The sequence below is a fragment of the Diachasmimorpha longicaudata genome, chromosome 10 (assembly GCF_034640455.1).
Source record: "Diachasmimorpha longicaudata isolate KC_UGA_2023 chromosome 10, iyDiaLong2, whole genome shotgun sequence".
NCBI classification, from domain to species: domain Eukaryota; kingdom Metazoa; phylum Arthropoda; class Insecta; order Hymenoptera; family Braconidae; genus Diachasmimorpha; species Diachasmimorpha longicaudata.
The window spans coordinates 6,383,102-6,402,275 of NC_087234.1; the positions used below are offsets into that span (position 1 = coordinate 6,383,102).

Consider the following 19,174-nt stretch of genomic DNA (forward strand, 5'->3'; position numbering starts at 1 on the left):
AAACTCACAAAATTGTCTATTTCCAGGCAAGACAAGTCCTCGAGATGGAGTTTCAGAATCTCCTGACAGTGGGTACTGAGAGACGATCGGAGGAGAACAGCATGAAGTCCTGATCAAACCTACCACCTAGGTCATTACCACGTCATCAGCCCCATCACGTCTAGTCCAATAATCCCAACAACATCCCAATCCATTCCCAGATTAAACCGTGAGTAAGAGAGAGCTTTAATCCCTTTAAATTATCCTTTGAAATCATTCCAATCACAATTTTATTCATTATTCCTATGAATAATATCCAATGAACTTCGCTGATTCATCAAAAACCCATGAGCAATAATTTACCATTAATTATTGTTGATCATCAGTGGTAAATAATAATTAATGATCGATAATGAATAATAAATGAAAGACGATTAGATATCGAAATGTGAAAATGGATCGAAATAACGTCAACTGAAGTTCATAAATGATTTCCAAAGTGACAATAATTCTGTCTGACTCGATCCCCAACAACAGCTGTTGTTTAATTTTTTTTAAATCATTTTTACTGTCATATTGTACTTATGACATGACAAAGTCACATCACAACTGCACAAATATTAAGTGGACGGATAAAAGACCTCTTCAGCCTTTTTTTTAAATAACCAATCGTCTGATGTGGAATAGGTAATGAATTTTGTTATGAATAATGATGAATTTTTCGAGATTAATGGATGATGATTTATTCATTAAGACCTGATAATTAATTTTAAGGTTAATGTTTTTGGGGATTTTGTTGTAAATGAGAGGATTTATCGGGGATTTTGAGTATTGAATATTAATTGCATCGAGGGAAACAGTGAATATTATTTTCAGAGGCTCGAGGTGATTTTTAGTCGTAATGTGTGTCCTCTGATTGTTAATTAACGCTAGGGGGGGAGGGGGGCTTCAAAGAATAACTTAAATTATTCAAATCAACTAGGGTGGATTTTATACCTTGATGATTAAATGAGAAGTTCTTATTAATTATTTGTGAGTGGGATATGTGTGGTAGAATTTTCGAGGGATATTTATTCATGTGTGAATTTTTTCGGCTTGACTGTCGATCGATCGAGGGTTTGGGGGTTTCTTGGGACTACGAGAAGGGAAATTTTTTTTCTAAATCGTCAGGGATGTGATTTTGGAATTTATTCAATTTAATCACATTTGCCATTCGTATAATTTTCTCACCATTTTAATTTTCATTACGCGAGGAAAACTGAGAGTCTGGGGTTGAAAAATTACTCCACCAATAGGACAATCATTCACTCCTCATGACACACATTAATGAAACATAATGACTCAATCAACATAATTAATGTATTGAGAGTAGGCGAATCATCGACTCGAGGAAAAATAATCAAAGCCTGAGAAACCTCTGGACGTACCTCTCCCTCTAAAATCGATTAATTAACTAATTAATCCTAATATATCTGTAAATATTACGGCCCAGGAATTCAGTATTACCCAAGCTTTTTCCTCAATGATCCCCGGTTGTAATTTTTTTCATAATTTAACACAGACAATTTAGAATAGTGAACAGGTGCCATTGATTTAATTTTAATCGCTAATTACCTAAAACCATATGAATCAAAACGGATCTACAAACTAGACGATTTATCATCAAATGATTTACATTTACATTAACTGTAATTTTACTTCATTCACCTAGATTAAACAATTAATTTAACTTGAAAAATTTCAATTACTGGGAGTGAACTGTTTGTAAATATAAATACAGTTGAAGCATTACTAATTAATAATTATCATGAATTTAACCGTTTGATTTCATCTCATCGTCCGAAAGAATCGCGATTTTGTCATCTAAAGCCCATCAATCTTCAATAAATATTGATAATTAATAGTGATGAATATGTTTCGTTGAAATTTTGATTGATTATTTCACTGAAAAGACTGCATAATCAATAATAAACAGATAAATTGCCGCATGAATGAGGAGATTCGACGGTTTTAGATGAACGTAAAATTCGAGTAATTAATTAACAATGTTGTTGATTAATTATGATCTGGAGAACGATTAAACGCACAATTTATCGAGTCACTTGTGGATATCGATCGATCGATGGTCCAAAGCGTATGCAATAAATTAATAAATCAACAGGATATAAATAAATTAAATTGATGATGTGAGGTTGGAAAAATTTAGAAGGAACCAGAGAATCGTGTGTGTATGGATTCATGGATAATGAGAGGAATGATAATTGAACTCGACGTGAGATATCGATATAGAAAAGGCATGAAAAATTGTAATTTAACGATTAATATAATGTTTAGGAGATGAGGATTTCAATTTGTGACAACGATTGGAAGAGAAATGATGAGGGATTATGATTACGAGATGCTTGAGTCCCAAGATTTTGCATTTAAAGGACGAGATGAGAGTTTATTTCACGTATCTTGTGGCTTTCAACGAGAATTTGAGCATTTGGAGAAAATGGGGAGGATTTATTCGAAATGAAAATTTGAAATATGGAGAAAGTTATAATTTAACTTTCGTATTTTCCCAGTGATTTTCAGCTATTTCGGGGAGACCAGGACAAAACAGGTGGGAACAATTTTTTTTTTGTTAGGGGAGAGTCAAGTGACCCATTAAGACGTGGAATTCTAGATATTTTTGAGGGCTGTGCAATTTAATTATGAAAAATTAAATTATCCCTCGGTCAAGAATATTATTTTCACCAGCACTTGACCCTGATATTCTCAGGGGCCATTAAACCCTCACCCTCACGATTTGACCCTCTCCGAAAATAGGAAGAAAATTCTAAATCGTACTAAATCGTGTTTTCTTCTCATACTTCATTTTGCCCCTGTCTCCCCGACGAAATTATCCCCCTAATCAGGACGAGTAAACCACAAATCTCGTAAATAAAATAATGAAGATACTAGAATGATGAACGCCGATGTTGTTAATGTTGTTGATACATGAGGAATCATTGTTGTTGATGTTTTTTTCCCTGCCAAGTATTTCCCCCCGTGCAAGCTATCACCACTCATAGTAGCTGTATAATTAATTATATCAAAGGAAGATGAAAATTAATTAAAAATTGATAGGAATGACCTTCCGAAGGGGCGTGAACTTAACCAAATACATTTTATTAATTATCAATGCCAAAGAGTCTAAATGATGTGTCCAATCGATAGATGAAATTAATCAATCACCCAATCAACCTGATGAACAATTGACTGATTAATTGCATCATTGATTTCTGTAATTATTACCCCTCATTTTATCCTTTCTGCACAAAATAAAAAAAAATAAACATATCGAGTTTAATATGTTGAGCACAATTATGTGAATAACTATTGATTTCTAAATTTAACGTTGTGAAATTTAATTAAATAATTGAAAAAAAAAACGTAAGAGGGTCCACTGAATCATTCGGAAGTGTCATAAAACTGTAAATGACTGAAACTTATTTTTAATCATAACGTGCTAGTTGATAGATGATAGGTACATTCCAGAAAATTAATTAAATTAATTGATTAAGGGAAGAAAATATTCATGATGGAAAAGGATTGATTAATACGAGTTGAGCCTTTGATTCGCGAAAGAAAAGAAAAGACGGGAGATATAAACAATTAAGCATTGAAAAACTGGCGACATGAATTTGTAATCCACGTGTGAGTGAGTGTGCGGTGCAGTTGACGAACAATTGAATGAACAAAATTAATAAATGGGAGGAGATAAGTCGACAATGTAGCAAGCTTCGAATGCCTTCTATGTATCTAACTGTAAATACACTCTGAACGCGCCCTAAATAATGATGAAAAAAAAAAATCAAGTGAATGTTTTTTTTTTATAATTTTTTTTTCAGTGCATTCTTACAAAAAAATGGGCGAATGGTTTAATATTTTAGTCGTTATTTTTTTATGGATTTGGGGGAGGGGGGAGAGTGGGGGTGAGTTTGGGTGGATGATGAGTGAATGGTGAAATCATCTCTGAATTTTTCAAATTTGTTTTAGGTGAAAAGGTGAAGGGGGGGAACGAGATTGGGGAAATTTCGATTACAATTTTTGAGATTATCTCCGAAAATAAGTGGGACATCGAAATCGTCCTCTGAGCCTTCTTGGTGGGTAATTTCACGGGCTACGAAGAAGGTGTTGATGATTTTTGCACTGTCTCCCTTCGTTTCCAAGATATTTCGAAAAAATGATGGTCGAAATCGGAATTTCATAAAAACAAAGTGAAATTAATCTCATTCTCTCTATTTATCTACAAAAAAATTTCGAGTAACGAGAGCTAAAAACATCACGAGATAATTATTATTTCATTATTCCACTCGAAATCATTGAATCAATAAACAATTGTAAACGTTTCATGGAGTAGCGAAAAGAAAGAATAACTCGAGAGAGTTTATAGAAAACTTGTCACATCTGCGAACATATATTCGTGCTTGGATACTTGAAGTATATAAGTATAATGAAAAAGGAAGAAAATATATACTGGAATGAACATGAATTGAATTTCCATGAATTTCCATTTCTATGTTGATATTTATTTCAGTCTGTGGAGGTGGAGTTAACTGATACGACCTCAGTCCTCATGAGGAGTTTTTTCATATCGAATTTTCTACGGTTCGAGATTTCCCGGTCCTGCTGGGATATTTCAGTGGAGTTGTGAATGTCCACGAGCCGTTTTTCGGAAATTTGAGTGAGTCTCCGATGGAGCTCGGTGTTGGGAACGATGAGACGGGAGAAGGTGCGTCGGTTGAGCTGGAGGAGTTCACAGGTCTCGATGGCGATAACCGAGACTTCCCTGGGATAGTTCTGGTGGAGGAGGGAGAGTTCACCGAAGTGGCTGCCATCAACCAGGTGATCTAACTAAATTTTGGAACGAAAGCAGGAAATGAGAAAAGTCAATTTGTTTACGTGACCCCTCTGGAAGCCTCCACTTATCGTCACCAGCCCCTCGATAACAATTTACCTCTTTTCCCAGGGAATTTATCACAGCGACAGTTCCACTCGATATAAAATACATGCACTCCCCCTCATCCCCGTACCGATAGATTACGTCGTTCTCTAGGTAAATGACAGGCGTCATCGAGTCTGAAAATAAAAATGTCCACATGATCCGCACCATCCATTCACACCAATCGTTTCACAGAAACTGTTCAATAAATTCACTCAATAGATTCGCCAGAAGAGTTCTAGGTAAATTATGAAGGACCGTGGCTGTCTCCAGGAGACCCCGATTCGACCTGACATTGATCTCGAGCCTCAGATGATTCGATAAAGTACTAGCTATCGCGTTCTCCTTGAAGTAACTCCCCTCGTATCTGTACTCATAGTATTTAATCAATCTGTCACCTAGATCTTTCGATAAATTTTTATCCTCTATGTATTCCTTAACTCGGCTCATTATCAATTGGTACTTGAGCTCAGGCTCAGCAGATGACTCAATCAGTTGTAAGAAAACAACTGCAAGTAATGGAACAATTATGATTGATTTGTTATCGGTTTTTTCAATCATAATTCAGTCCATAATTTTACCAATGAGATAAATCAGATATCCGGTCCCCAGTAGCAGCAGAACACACCTGACGATTTTGTCACTCGTGGAAGTGTCCAGGAGCTCCATAAAATTAGATCCAACTAGATTACTCAATCCCATGTGCAAACTGAACAGGTAAATGTACCAAGAATTCTCCTGATAAATTCCATTCTTCACGACATGAGCATCGGATCTCTCGATCCTCTCGCGCGTGGCGTACAAAGTTACGAACGGGAATCCCCAGGTGAGGCAGGCACTCCAGTGGAGTATGAGAACACTTAGTAGTGACAACCAAACCGTTATATCTACAACGGAACTGTAGCCACATATGGCAATCAGCTGTTTTATGTAATGTCTCAATGTCGATATCCGTAATATCTTGAGCAGGGGTAGTATTTCCGCTATGAATTGTAGGAAATTGACCTCAGGGCCGGGGGGCTCGAGGTGGGTGGAGGTGAACCAGGAGTAAGGTATCGAAGTTATCAGGTCGAGGAGGAAAAATCCACCTGTATAATGCCTGGCAAAATTTGAGGGATCAATTTTTTGTTTTATGATTTATCTAATTGAACTCATATCACGCCAATGATTTACGGTCCCATTCCGGTGGGGTCAACGACCCCTTGATAATTTAATGTTCTCAATTGTAATATTGCGCTGAGTCGACCAGGAATATAATTAATATTTTTTTTGTACAACTCAGAAGTGCTGAGTTGTCCTGAAAAAAAAAATCCGAATTATTTATCACCTGGCTATCACTCCCGGCTCCAATTCGATCTCCATCGCCTCCTCGTCCCGAAAACCCGTGAAAAAACTCATGAAAATATCCATGAGACACACCCCAAACACCGGATTCACGTACTCAGAGCTCTCGGATGTCTCTCGTCCACAAATTCTGAAGAAGCATTTGACGTAAGGTACCGCAATGAAGTAATAAACCAGCGTGAGGGTCATCAAATAATCCCAGAGAAGTCTCAGGCGACTGAAGGGATGAACGACCCACCAGTTTTTCGATCTCCAGTGCCTCCTCTTCTCCGCGGAAATGACCCCCCGACTCCGGAGGTAAATTGAGTACGGGTGGTGCTCAGAGACGATTATGAGCTTTTGGAAGGATCTCTTGAGGCGGGGGATCAATCTCGCGTTTGGAGGAAGCCTCGGGAGAGTGCTTCCGGAGGTTTTTGTGAGATGACAGTGGTGTTGGAAGGCTCTTGAAGAGGTCTTTAATGATGAGCCTCGACGAACTTGATCGGAGCTGCTACCTGACCATGACAATCGCCTCATCTTGATAATAACAGGGGAATGAACTACCTTTGTAGTTGGTTTTCAAATTTTAGGGCTTTATGGGTTAATCAATTTGCAACTTAATTATCTTCAATATACCTTATATATTTCTGTATATCCTCCTCATAAAATTCGTTATATTAATAAATAATAGAAATGCCATAGAATAACGGTATCCACTCGCTGGATAAAATTGCTCCCCGAATCACATGAGTTATAATTCTTAATTATTTCACAAGGCCATGTAATTGAGTTCCTACGTCAACAAACTGAGGAATTCATAAAAACAAATGAACGTTGTTCTTGATATCGATGTATATCACCTTTTGGGGGCAGAGATCGCGACGAATATTTTCAGGAGAATTATGGATTCTTATTACTGATTATGAGACTAGTCAGTAGTGGAAACTGTCTGATTAACCAGAGATTTCAGAGGTTTTAATTATTCGTAATTTTTCACACAATTTTCTTTACGATATCTCAATGGAAAATTCTCGGAATGTCGCTGTTCCCCCTGTTCGTCAATGCCCATTAGACCTCCGATTTATCTCAAATATTTTTACTCAACCAAAAATACCGAAAACCGAAGCCCTAGATAAGATTCCCCGAGTTGGCCTCATCCTCGCTCTCCTCGGCTCCCCTCGCCTGCCTCTTCGGCTTAGGCACCGGATTGACCTCGGGTTTCTGCTTGATGGGCTCTGAGATGTGGAGCTCAATGACTTTCACCGGCTCCTTCGGCTCCGTAAGTTCCACTGGAGAATCACCCAGCCGAACGATCTTAATCTCCCTCATCTCCCTTGGCAGCTCCTTAAGCTCAATCTTGAGGTCGTCACTTCCGTTCCTCGTTAAATCCCGGAAGAAGTTCCTTCGTGTCTCCTGGAGGCTTCGTCTGCTGCCCCCTCGCTCCAGCTGGGGAAGGGAAGCCTCTTCGTCTAGTGACGATGTGAATGAAGTTGTTCGCGTTCGCAGCTTTCTCGACTCCAAGAGCTTTATCTGTTTCTCGATCTTCTCGATCTCCTCCTTCACCGAGAAACTGTCGCTTCCGGGGAGGCTCGATGAACTCCTCTTGCGCATTACCACGTCCTCGTCGTCGTCATGAATTATGGAGACGTCCTTGATTATCTCAAGGGGCTCCTCGGACGGCGTTCGGGTGAATTCAATTTCAAGTCCTGTCTCAGGGTCTTCATCAGGGGAACTCCTCTCCGGGGGATTTTCCTCGAGTCTCTCTTCCGGGGGTCGGGGACTCGGCGGCCTCTCTGGGAGGATTTCACTCTCTTGGATGACGATTTTTGGGGCCTGGGGGGGTGGAGACGGGTTGCTGGGTTCCTTCGGGGATTCTTTGGGTTCTTCAAGCTGCTTCGTTCGCTCGGTCATCTCGGTGATGTCCTCCGCTACTCTCGCGATCTCCTGGGGGTCCGGAAGCGCCTCCTAGGGGGATTCGATTAATGACACAAGACTGAACGTTGCATATAATTTTTTTACATGATTACAGGTCTAATAATTCTCGGAAAATTGAAAGAAATTTTTCATACTTTGCCTTGTAAAAATATCCGGATTTTTCATATCTTTTTTCAATTACCTTTGGACTCTCTAATGGCTCGGGTTTTTTCCCAGGGGGCAAGGGGGCTCTCCTCTTCTTCCTTCCAGACGCGTAGACACTTCCCACAGACATGCAACTGTTGATAGACAAGTTGGATTTTCTTACTGCGTCGTTGCTACACCTCTTGAAGACAAAATCCTCCGGCATATTCTCATTCTCGTCGGTGTATTTTTCATTCCTCATCTGGACTGGGTCGTCATCGCGATTCTGAAGGGATAGTCTTTGCGATGCTCTCACACCTCCTCGTCTGGAAATTATTAGTTTTTTTAATTTATCCAGGAGAGAAATGGAATTAATGAATGTATCCCCTTCCCTCATCGTTGATTACAACCAATCAAAGAAAATACCGACAAAAAAACAGATTTTCCTCCCACTGGCTATAAAGAACCCCCCGCATAATAATAATCTTACTTCGGTGGAATAGGCGTTCCATCATCCTCTCTATCATCACTTTTTTGCCCATAATCCAGAGGAGGTATTTTATCAGTTGGCTTGGGGCTCACTTGTCCGAACCTGCACCACGAAAAGCACAAAATGAAGTTATTTAACATTCACAAGGAAGCTCTTTCACACTCGAAGACAAAGTCTTCATCACTCGAAGTGAGAAAGAGCCGGGTTTATTGCCCAGTTTATTACTGATCGCTGACCTTCGAGCTGGCGGTTTGGGAGTGAGATCACCCATGATGGAGGCGGTTGTCTCCTGGGGGCATCCCTCGTAGATCCTCCCAGGATCACCGTTTATCGTCAAATTCGAGCTGTACCGAGAGGAATTGTCCAGCGTGTGCTTTCGCCTTCTGGCGAGAGTACCCAGGGCCTCGTTGAACTCCTGCTGGTCCCGGGAGGAACGAGGAGGTGGTACTGGGTTGCCATTGTAGCTGGCACGCTGATAAGTCGATGATACTGAGGAGTAACCACTTACTTTACTGTGTTGTTAAGTAAATTTAACGAGAATCCGGTTTCTGTATTTGCCAAGCGTTATCTGAACTGATTTTTTTTATATCTCGAAATTTCTACACTGGTGAACGAGGGTATTGACACAAAGATCGAATTCTCTTGGGAAAGAAAATTATTTTCAGATCTCGAAGACATTGCTCTTCGGATGAGTCACCGGAGGTTTCAAGTTGGACGATATCCCAGTTCTTGAGAATCATCATAGTGCATGTGAGTTGAAAGGGGTTCCAAGACAAAAATTATTCATCAATTTTTGTCTTTAGTTATTTTCCTGGATTTAATTCTAATCTATCGATACATGATATAGCGATTGCATGAGACGCCATGTCAAAGTTGTACTGGGGAAGATTACAATGGCATCAGTACATGTGTATTCCGGGGTAAAATCTAATTCGAGCCCCAAGAGAATGTGCTCTACGTGTCAGTATATTTTTCTATCAGTGCACTTGATGAATTGTCTCTAAGGAAACGATCTGTTCTCATCATGCCGTGCAGAAAAGTAAGTTTAGACAGAGGAAGCTTGCCGGCAACCTTTCTAACTACTAAAAGCTGCAAGCTCAGTCCCAAGAATATTTAGGGAGTTCAGAATTTCATTGCAGCCCTACTAATAACTATTCTAACCTGTTGATATCGTCGGACTTCTCTCGTACGACTCCTTCTTCTTACCGAAGATTCCATTCCTGCAAATAGAACGATTTTTTAAAAATTCGCATTCTTTCTCTCATCAGCCTCTTCACATCTGGGTCGATTGGGTCGACAGATGTAATCTGTGACACAGAGAGCGTGCAGACGATTTGCGTCACTAATCTCAATGTTTAGATGACTTGGTCAACAATTGTAAAAACCAATGGCGTTCTCATTTGATGCACCGATCATTTGAGTACAGCATAATCGATCGAATTAGACGGCCTACTGCAACATGCCACTTCCTCTCAGTCAGTTTTAATAATAGTTGGTAGGAGGACCTTGGAATGATGGAATAATTTACGATACTTAATGACGAGCCCCGTGGCACTCACTGGGAGGTGAAAATTCTTTGTTTTTTAATAATTTCAGACATTACGTTGCCATCATTGTCGATGAGTGACTGTTCGACTGAATTAGATGAAGTGGTTGTTGAGCTTGGACCAGTGCCAGTCGATACCAAGTTCATTATCAAGTTCAATAGACATATTTAACGAATAATCTTTTTGGGGAAATGTCAATCAAATGTCTGAAGTTACTCAAATTTACAGATGTTGTAAATAAATTTTCTATTTATTATGAGGAGGTGCAGCGGCAAAATTTTTTTCTTTAGTTTATCGAGAAAAAAATGTTCGGGCGATTCATATGATTAAATTCCAAAACGATAATTAAATAGTGAGAACATTCGCCCTGTGATCACTTCCACTTGCTCATCCCCTAACTTCTGGGAAAAATTAAAAACAAATTCTTACCACGTGGATTTGATGGAGAAGCTGTGAGAGCGTTTTTTCTTATTTCTCCCGAATGTCCAGAATTTCTTCTTATCGTCTTTCTCTCTGGTACTGTTCACCGGCAATTTGTGACTGACTTCCTCGTTATCATCTTTGAATGGATTGAGATCCTCTGGGTAATCGTAGATTGTGACGCTCGGTCGTCTCGACATGACTCGAGAACAACTCCCTGCGACTTGTGACAGATGCAAATGGGTATCACGTTCACTCGCGATTACATCTCATTTTGTTTCTCCCCTCTTCTCCTCATCTCACTGGACTGTTACATACGCAACAAATGGAGTTTATAATAATATTGTTCTTATTTGTTTATCGTGATTTCTAAAAATAAAAAAGGACAATTTTGGAGTATTTTAATAAACTGGACTGGAAAACCTAATTAATTTTTTTCCACGTTTTCTTTCAGATTGCAGGACATCAGAGTTCGTGTTTTGCAAAGTAAGGACGTTAAATGTCAATTAAAATAGTAACAATTTGCTGATATACCTCCTGACAGGCTTAATTAACTAGACCCCATGCGTATCCATCAGCCTCGAGCATTTTCACGTGCCATAAAGCACCGAAATGACAGCTATCATCGACCGATTGATTTGCGAGAATAACCATGATAAAACAAATGATCAGTAGGAAGTTTAATAGCGTACAAAATTGAGGGAATTATGCCAACGCCCTCAACACACTGAACATCTGCAATTCAAATGAAGACATTCTCGTTTTTTTATTGTCTCGGGGTTTGAATGCGGAGCCGAAGGGGATATGTATTAGGTTACGATGAACTGACGAGAAATTTTTCATTTGAAATTGTTTTTTAGTTGAGATATTCCGGAAATTAATACGTTAAAAATAAAATGTGATAAAGCGATAGATGAAGCGATCAATTGAGTATTAAAAATGGATGAGGGAGTTCTTTGACATTTGAAGTTGAATTGAAAATTAGTTAATAATTCGTTGAATTAACAAACTAATTCACCTAATCATCAGAAGTATTAATTTTCCTGCTCATTACGATCTCATACAATTTCTTATCATCAAATCGAGGGAGATAAGAAGATAACTGTGCCACTGTCGTTATCTCTATGTTATTGGCTTTTTACAAAAGAGGAGCCGAAGTCAATTCGAAAATTACTGACCAACTGGCATTGCAATTAATTAGAAAATTCGTCAAGAGGCCAGTGTCTCGGTCGTCTATATCCTCCCGGCACCCGGAATCCTCAGCGGTTTAAACAGTTGTAGTTATTTTTAAAACTAAAACCGAGCGAGGCAGATGGAATGTGTTGGTTTCACTACTGGAAATGCGGGGGGAAGTCGCGTGAGAAAGCGTTTCGATCGCTGGTAAATCGATTTTCACTCGTTTAGGTATTAAAGGAGAACAAGTCGGTGATATGGGAAAGCAAAAATTGGTACCAAGAATTTTGTTTTTCATTTAGGCATGAGGGGATTGAATATGATCAGGTGGAGAACTACTTTTCGAGGGAGGGGTCCCAATGGTCCCAAATTAAATGTAGAAGAAATGACAGCTTGAAAGCCCTTTGAATCCTGTAGAATCTTTTTCAGTAATTTTCGAATCCTTTCCTTCAATCATCGATCGAAGTCCGATCGGTTACTCATCGCCAAGATAATCGTGCTGACGTTAGCGCAAATAATCTTCGTTTTATCTGTTTTATCAAGACCTCTCAACCAACATTGTAGTTCCTAAAGCCACAGAAGATCCCGAAAAAAAAAACAAATGATGACTTGAATGAGAATTTGAACTCCAAATGTCGTCAGTCCTCCAATTTTCGAGGCTCTTTAAAGATACCAATAAAAAAATTTGTTCATTGTGCTTTGAACGCTTTAAAAAATCCGACGAATCGTTTAGATCTTTCTATTTTTATTTTTATTCGTATTTTCCGCTTTCTGACAAAAACATTCTTGTAAGTGCGACATCATTGTCGCTCGCATACCACTTTAAAAACCCACTCGCTTTCAGTACAACAAGAAATTATTACGTAATTGTCTTGGGATGAATTGAACTCGTAGGTGTCACCAGTTGGCTCTGAGGTATTGCACAGAGCTCATCAATTAAGACTAATAAAAATGCTTCATCAATAATTCAACTGATTGTTAAACAAATATTTTAGATTTTTTCCCATTCTCGCTTTGTTAAATTTTTTTCTTTTGTGTAAATCGACTGATTCACACACGACATCAATAAATGAAAAATTTATAAATATGATAATTCAACTCTTTAGCAATTGTTCAAAGATCGAGGAATCAATTGAAATCAATGGAAACATCTAAAAACTTAAATGAATTATAATTAAAATAAGATAATAATTTACCGGAGATAGAGTGAAATAATCCAAATGAATGATAACTATTGTTTTTTAAAGGAACTTCAACTATTTGGAGAATCAATCTCCGGGTGGTAGGAGGGAGCACTTGTTTTAAATTCCACAGCAGGAGATAATTTCTTGAATTATCTACTCCCAGGGGGGAGGGGAATCCGAAATTTTTAACGCGGAACAGAAAATGATCGGATGACTTCGGGCAATGCCGGCAGACTGAGGCAATAAATGATCCAAGAGTCACTTTTCTCCCACTTCAGTGGCTCGAGCAACACCGAGGCCGAACGAATACCGACTGACTTCGATTCACGATTTCTTGGGTGATTGTTGTTATTAAGGAGTGATTAATGATTTTTCAAATTTAATGTTTTCTCTGGGAAATGAGTATAAAAATTTCCGTGGATTATCCTCTCGCGGAAAAATATTTTTCAATTAACTTGTCCATTCCGTGTATTTGATTATTTTATGGATGAGGAATTATTATCATTTTACTTTTAAGAGAGAAACAAATGAGAAAAAAATATTCCCAAAACTTTAATTAATAATATTGTGGAGACAGCATTATTCTACACGATTGTTCCATTTTTTGCAATTAAACTAATTTATAAATTAAATGTTAGCGAGTAAGTTATTTTATAAAAATGTAGAACTGAAATGTTAAAATTTTTAATTCGCTTCCCTCCACTGTTCAGAGGTGAAATTTTTTTTACACACGTTCTAATTATTTTTGAGCTGCTAATTTGCGTTGCACAGATGATGACACAAGTGCGTTAATTAAACCACTCTATTTCCTACGATGGTTTTCCGAGAAAAAACCGCAAATGTTCGCTTTATCATTGAGTAGAAAATGAAAGAATAATCGGGACAGGCGATCGTCAAGGTCACGACGTGCTCTGATAACGACCACTTTCATCTCTCCGTTTTGATTCGATTTAATGACATCTCGGCGAGGACTCGCCAATTTCTTTGGCGTATTCTTTATTTGTAGTTCCGAGTGGAAACTTTGTAATCGTTCGCTGCGCACAATCGAATTTTTTTCGTTTAAATGTCGTTATTTTCTTGAGCCCTGGCTATCTTCCAGCGAAACCTGGATTTAACTGTGACTGTCGCAAAAAAAATTTGCAACTGTGGAAAAAAATTTCAGGGATGGTTTTCCATGCCCCTGACCGTTAACAAATTGTCATCGATTTCTAAGGGGGTGACGGTCAGCTGTTGACTCATTTGACATGCGTCAATTTATATGCAACATAATTACAATTTTCCATGTTTTTTGTAGCGCAGGTCAACCCCTGAGATGTCGAGATTTCATCTCTCAGCAGGTTTTACGGTCAATAATTCACAGATTCCTTGAGTACATCATCAATATTTTTATATCAGGTAGAAATAATAGTCGAGAATATTCCGAAGGTCTAAGTTCTCTTGTTGCAATTTTTTTATTCCTCGGAAAGACCGGACTGGGTTGTCTATAGAATTCACTGAGTTTTTGAATTATATTTCTGTGAAGGTGGGAATCCCCTGGTGGAAATGCACTGACCGTTCTCCTGAAGCCATTGATCATCAAAATCATTGTAGAAATAGAAAGCGCGGGGGACATGGCTTATTACACTCTAAATTTCTATTCAGCACAGAGGAGATCGGTAATAATTCCCATTGAGGTTGGCTGTATGGAACAAGGCAGGCCCATTGTTACTTTATTTAGGTAATCTGTCCCCATTTGGATTAAAAAAGGATTAGACGGGTGGATGGTGCAAACATCAATGAAACAGAATAAAAGAGAACAAAACACCCGGTCCTTCCTGCTCATAAAGCTTGGATTATCTCAGTAACAAATGATTTTAGAAGAAAATATCGTAGAGCATTGTTTGTTCGCAATTTTATCCGCTACAAAAAAGGTATAGGTATAGTTTCTCCTACAATTAACGGTTATTGCCGTAATGAAGAAAAATTAATCGAAAAAATATGAATTTACTACTGGATTTCCGGCAATACCACATATTTCCTCTGGGTTTGAAAAAAAATATCGTCCAACGGAACTGTCCCATAAGCTGTATAAAACAGTTGCGCAATAATACGAGTGAAATTGAAACTAGTTTGTTGGAGGTAACGGGTTTAAAGTGACGAGAATTATAATGATCATGTGCTATGCAAATTTAAATGCAGGAAGACACGTTGTTAGACCTTCACGTCCTTGGACGGAAACTTGAACAGATTTTCATTTTCCAATATTTCGGGAATTTTAACTGAATTAAAGATTGATCAACCTTTCGTGATCGAAGCTGCAGAGGATTTTTAAACATGCAGAGACATTTACTGCTAGTGGTGATAAATTCTTTACCTGGTCCTTTACTTATTTTAGGATTTGTTTTCAACTCACCTAGTCAAATTTCCAATTAGTTCAATATTATCATAATAAAAAAATTAATGAATTAGAAACTAAATTTAATTGACGTTCAGATAGCAATTTATTGAATGATTACACTTCATAAACTACGTGGCATATATTCAATAAATGCATTGATTATGGCATTACGTATTTATGAACTAATGACACTTAATTATAACTTGGATAACTTCTACTGTTGAATATTCTATTGATGCGTTATCACATGGAAATCCCGTTAAAAATGTATTAAACATTACTGCAATGTTGATACTGTATTTAGGGCGCCATTGGCGTTGCGGTTTGATGAATATTTATTCATCAATGGCTTCATAAAAAATTGTCTTATGAAAATTATAAAAATCATTGCAAGCGTTTTGAAGTCTCACGTCTGGAAACGTAAAAAAATGAAGTTGGAGCTTTTTAATTGTAGAATCACCTCCGGGCTCTCATTACTCTATCACAAGCATTAAATATCTATCATCACCTGACCATTTTGCGATAAAATATCCAGAAATTTTCCCTGGGGAACTCAATTCCTCCAAGAGATGTCCGTAATCATCATATAATTTCATAACCTACGAATTTCTCTTCAACCTCATCAATTACAACTCCGTAATCATGTGCGAGGTGAGGGCCTGGACTCTCTTGGCATTGCAGCTCTTGCACAGTACATGATCATCAAGAGGATAGCATCCAGAGCCCTCAGCATCTGACGAGAGTACAAGACCACAGTCTTCGCACTTGTAACACTGAGGATGAAAGCTCCTGTCGAGTGCCACAACCCTGACAGTCTCCTCCTCTCCAGGTTCAGGCATAATGGGTAGCTTGCAGACGCAACACCTGGGGGCGAATTTCTTGTGGAAGCACTGGATGCAGTGAATCTGATTAGTGGCATCTACAGTAAATGGAATGCCATCGAGACTCTGTCCACAGACAACGCAGGTGAAGCAGGACAAGTGATAAGACTTTCCAGTTGCCCTGAGAATTCTGTCGAGAATTGGTCTCGTGCAGACACAGCACTTCTCCAAGGTATTCAAGTAGTCCTCCTCGCAGTAGGGTTTGTCCTCAAGGGAGTAGAACGTCTTTCCCTGGAGATTGACCTGACATACGAAGCAGGAGAAACAGTTGATATGAAAGACCTGATCCATAACAGAACAGCCATTACCCTCGCCCTCGACCTTTTCCCCACACTGGGCGCAAATTCCATAGATGTCATCCTGATTGTCCTCCATTCCCTGAACCAGCAAGTGAGTGAGAGTGTCCACCTCTTTAACCGGTGATACCTTGCTGGGGGGTTGAGTTGATGTCGCTGAACCATAGCCCGAGTAAGTGGAGTAGTTGCAGGAGAGTTGAGAGGGAGGTCTGGGATTGATGGGCTCGTAGATGGACTCGTAGGTTGAGGATGACTGCGAACTGGGACCGTACAGATCTGGGTAGTTGGATGGGTACTCTGGTTGGTAGGTAGCTCTGCGGAGCTCCGAGTAGCTCGATGACACTGGCGAGGGCGGGGGTGGAAGCTCGTCTGGGGGCGGGGGGAAGGTGCTGGGAACGCAGGAGATGTACTCGGTTGGTCCTGGAGGCGGTGGAGGAAGGTCGTCGTGATTTGGAATGTTGGAGTAAGTGTTTTCAGGCTTGTTATTCCACTGGATATTGCTGTAGATAATGTCCTTCTCCTTATTGGCAACCGGAGTGGGTACAGGAATGGGAATTGGAACAGCAGGTTCGATGTTACTGTAAACAGCATTTCTAGTTGCATGTCTTGATCTGTCGTCCACTGGCACTTGAGGGCCAGCAATGTTGCCTATGTTGGAGTAGAAATTCTTCTCGTTTGTATACAACTTCTCCTGGCTCTCGTTCGTGTAGAAATGATCGTTATTCTGGTAGAAATTATTATCGTTTTTGTAGAATTTTTCGGTGGAGCCGTGGGACCTCGGGAACACATTTTTCTCTGGGGGAGCTGAGAATGGAGCTGGAGAGTTTGCGTAGAGATTTGTCGTTTTCTCGATGTTACCTGAGTTGTTCAGGACTGTAGGATAGGATGGAGTCATAGATGCTTTTATCGGATAGCTTTGGGGAACCTGGAGACATTAAAAAAAATCAAGTCTGGGTAAAATTATTTTTAGATTTTTCTATGAGTTACCCCTCTCAAAGATGACGTTTTAATTAACAAGACGTAAAAATAATTACCTGGGGCTGTGATTTCTTGGGCTTTGGGGGGACAACCGGCCCCACTTTTTTCCCACTCTTCCCCGCATTTTGGAAACTCGATGGGCTACCATGTTCAATTTGCAGATTGGCTATTTGTTGCTCCAAATTGCTGACATTTGACATCTTCCCCTGGAGAAAAAACCCACTCTAAATTCTCGCGAAATCCACCTCACAATTCTGAAGCCAAACACAGAACTCGAGATACTCACAATTTATTTTATTATCCCTGTCTTCACCCAAAGTAGAATATTATTTTCACAACCCTGGTTGCAATGACAGTCGGCGACTTACTGCGCAGGCCAAGCTTGAGTCATCACGTTATCATCACTCGGTGAATTCCTTTCTGATGACTATCCACCTTCCTCGCCCCACTCCTGTTAATTTTCGCTGATCGTTGTCTTCTTGGAGTGATTTATTTGTCGAAAAAATTAACAATGAGCCGAATTTGAGGGACAAAAGCTGGCCAACTGATCTCCGATCACTTTTTCGTTGTGTTTTTCTTTTTATTTTCTATTCGGAGAGGTTACGTGCACTCGCGCAATATCATTGGACGATACTCGCGACACCTGCGAGATCGTGGGAGATATTTAAACGCTGATTTTCGGTGACTTGTTTATTTTTTCATAATTTATAAATTAATTGATTGTTAAATCTGATAAACCGCTTTTGCATGATAAGAATGATAATTTCCCTCTTTACCTGGAATCTCCCGAAGCCACTCCAGACTCAAAAGTTCCTAGAATTACACAGGAAAAATGGCTAAAAAATAAATCAACACATGAGGTCCTTTTTTCATCATTTGTAGATTTTTTTTCTCAATGAGATTTCGTGTTTTATCTTTTATTATGATTATTATGTACGATTTTCTCAGTTGCGATAGAGATTTTACATTATACTTTGTATATATATATATTTGTTTTTTTTTTTCATTTTCGTTATTCTTTTTTCTAATATATTTAGATCTCGTGATGGATGAGACTGATTCACCTATATTATTTTTTAATTATTATACTCATTTTTTACTCGAGCTAAGTAGATCTGCAGATTTTTATCCATTCTTTCCTCGACATTTACTCTGTGCACAGATACCTGTCACTCTTGGTATTTTGATTTATTCATAAAGTATTGTATTTATTTAGTTTGTATTCTCTTTAAATATATGCTTTTATTTCTCTTATATGTAATATACTTTATTGTTTTTTTTTTTCATTTTTTAGTTGAGTGATTATTTGTTTAGGTAGTTAAAATGTCATATCTAACCATTCCTCTCACTTTTCAGTTTCTCCAGAGCTTTCGAATGATTGAGACTATTTTTAACAATTGTTTGAGGTGTTTGTGCTAGCACCAGGGAGCTCCTCATCTAAACCAAACAGTATTTTAACAGTATCTCGAAAACTACTCTGTCTAGAGAAAAGAGTCATG

At 38.8% G+C, this 19,174-nt stretch overlaps 4 protein-coding genes across 19 annotated transcripts in view; 1 reads left to right on the forward strand and 3 right to left on the reverse strand.

Annotated features, from left to right (window-relative positions):
• LOC135166555 (liprin-alpha-1) overlaps positions 1-19,124 on the forward strand; it is a 36,456-nt gene extending 17,332 nt beyond the window's left edge. For 12 of the 16 annotated variants that reach the window (XM_064128888.1, XM_064128896.1, XM_064128897.1 and 9 more), the window contains one exon: positions 27-710. In XM_064128888.1, the coding sequence (XP_063984958.1) occupies positions 27-113 (87 nt within the window). In that variant the 3' untranslated portion in view covers positions 114-710. Of the gene's footprint in view, positions 1-26; positions 711-4,543 lie in introns of those variants that run through there. The other 4 variants (XR_010299704.1, XR_010299703.1, XR_010299705.1 and 1 more) reach the window with 4 other exon arrangements.
• Positions 520-6,828, reverse strand: LOC135166561 (potassium/sodium hyperpolarization-activated cyclic nucleotide-gated channel 1-like). Its single transcript, XM_064128907.1, has 5 exons — positions 6,276-6,828; positions 5,530-6,047; positions 5,164-5,457; positions 4,964-5,085; positions 520-4,860 (listed from the first exon to the last, which is right to left on the reverse strand). Exons 1-5 carry the CDS (start codon positions 6,806-6,808, stop codon positions 4,540-4,542), a joined length of 1,788 nt encoding a protein of 595 aa, XP_063984977.1. The 5' UTR covers positions 6,809-6,828; the 3' UTR covers positions 520-4,539.
• LOC135166564 (serine/arginine repetitive matrix protein 1-like) lies at positions 6,893-10,986 on the reverse strand. The gene is made up of 6 exons (XM_064128912.1): positions 10,796-10,986; positions 9,981-10,039; positions 9,056-9,308; positions 8,820-8,921; positions 8,388-8,655; positions 6,893-8,236 (listed from the first exon to the last, which is right to left on the reverse strand). Exons 1-6 carry the CDS (start codon positions 10,984-10,986, stop codon positions 7,400-7,402), a joined length of 1,710 nt encoding a protein of 569 aa, XP_063984982.1. The 3' UTR covers positions 6,893-7,399.
• LOC135166566 (lipoma-preferred partner homolog) lies at positions 15,600-18,310 on the reverse strand. The gene is made up of 3 exons (XM_064128914.1): positions 17,962-18,310; positions 17,732-17,881; positions 15,600-17,622 (listed from the first exon to the last, which is right to left on the reverse strand). Exons 2-3 carry the CDS (start codon positions 17,873-17,875, stop codon positions 16,147-16,149), a joined length of 1,620 nt encoding a protein of 539 aa, XP_063984984.1. The 5' UTR covers positions 17,876-17,881; positions 17,962-18,310; the 3' UTR covers positions 15,600-16,146.
• Positions 19,125-19,174: the final 50 nt, after the last annotated feature.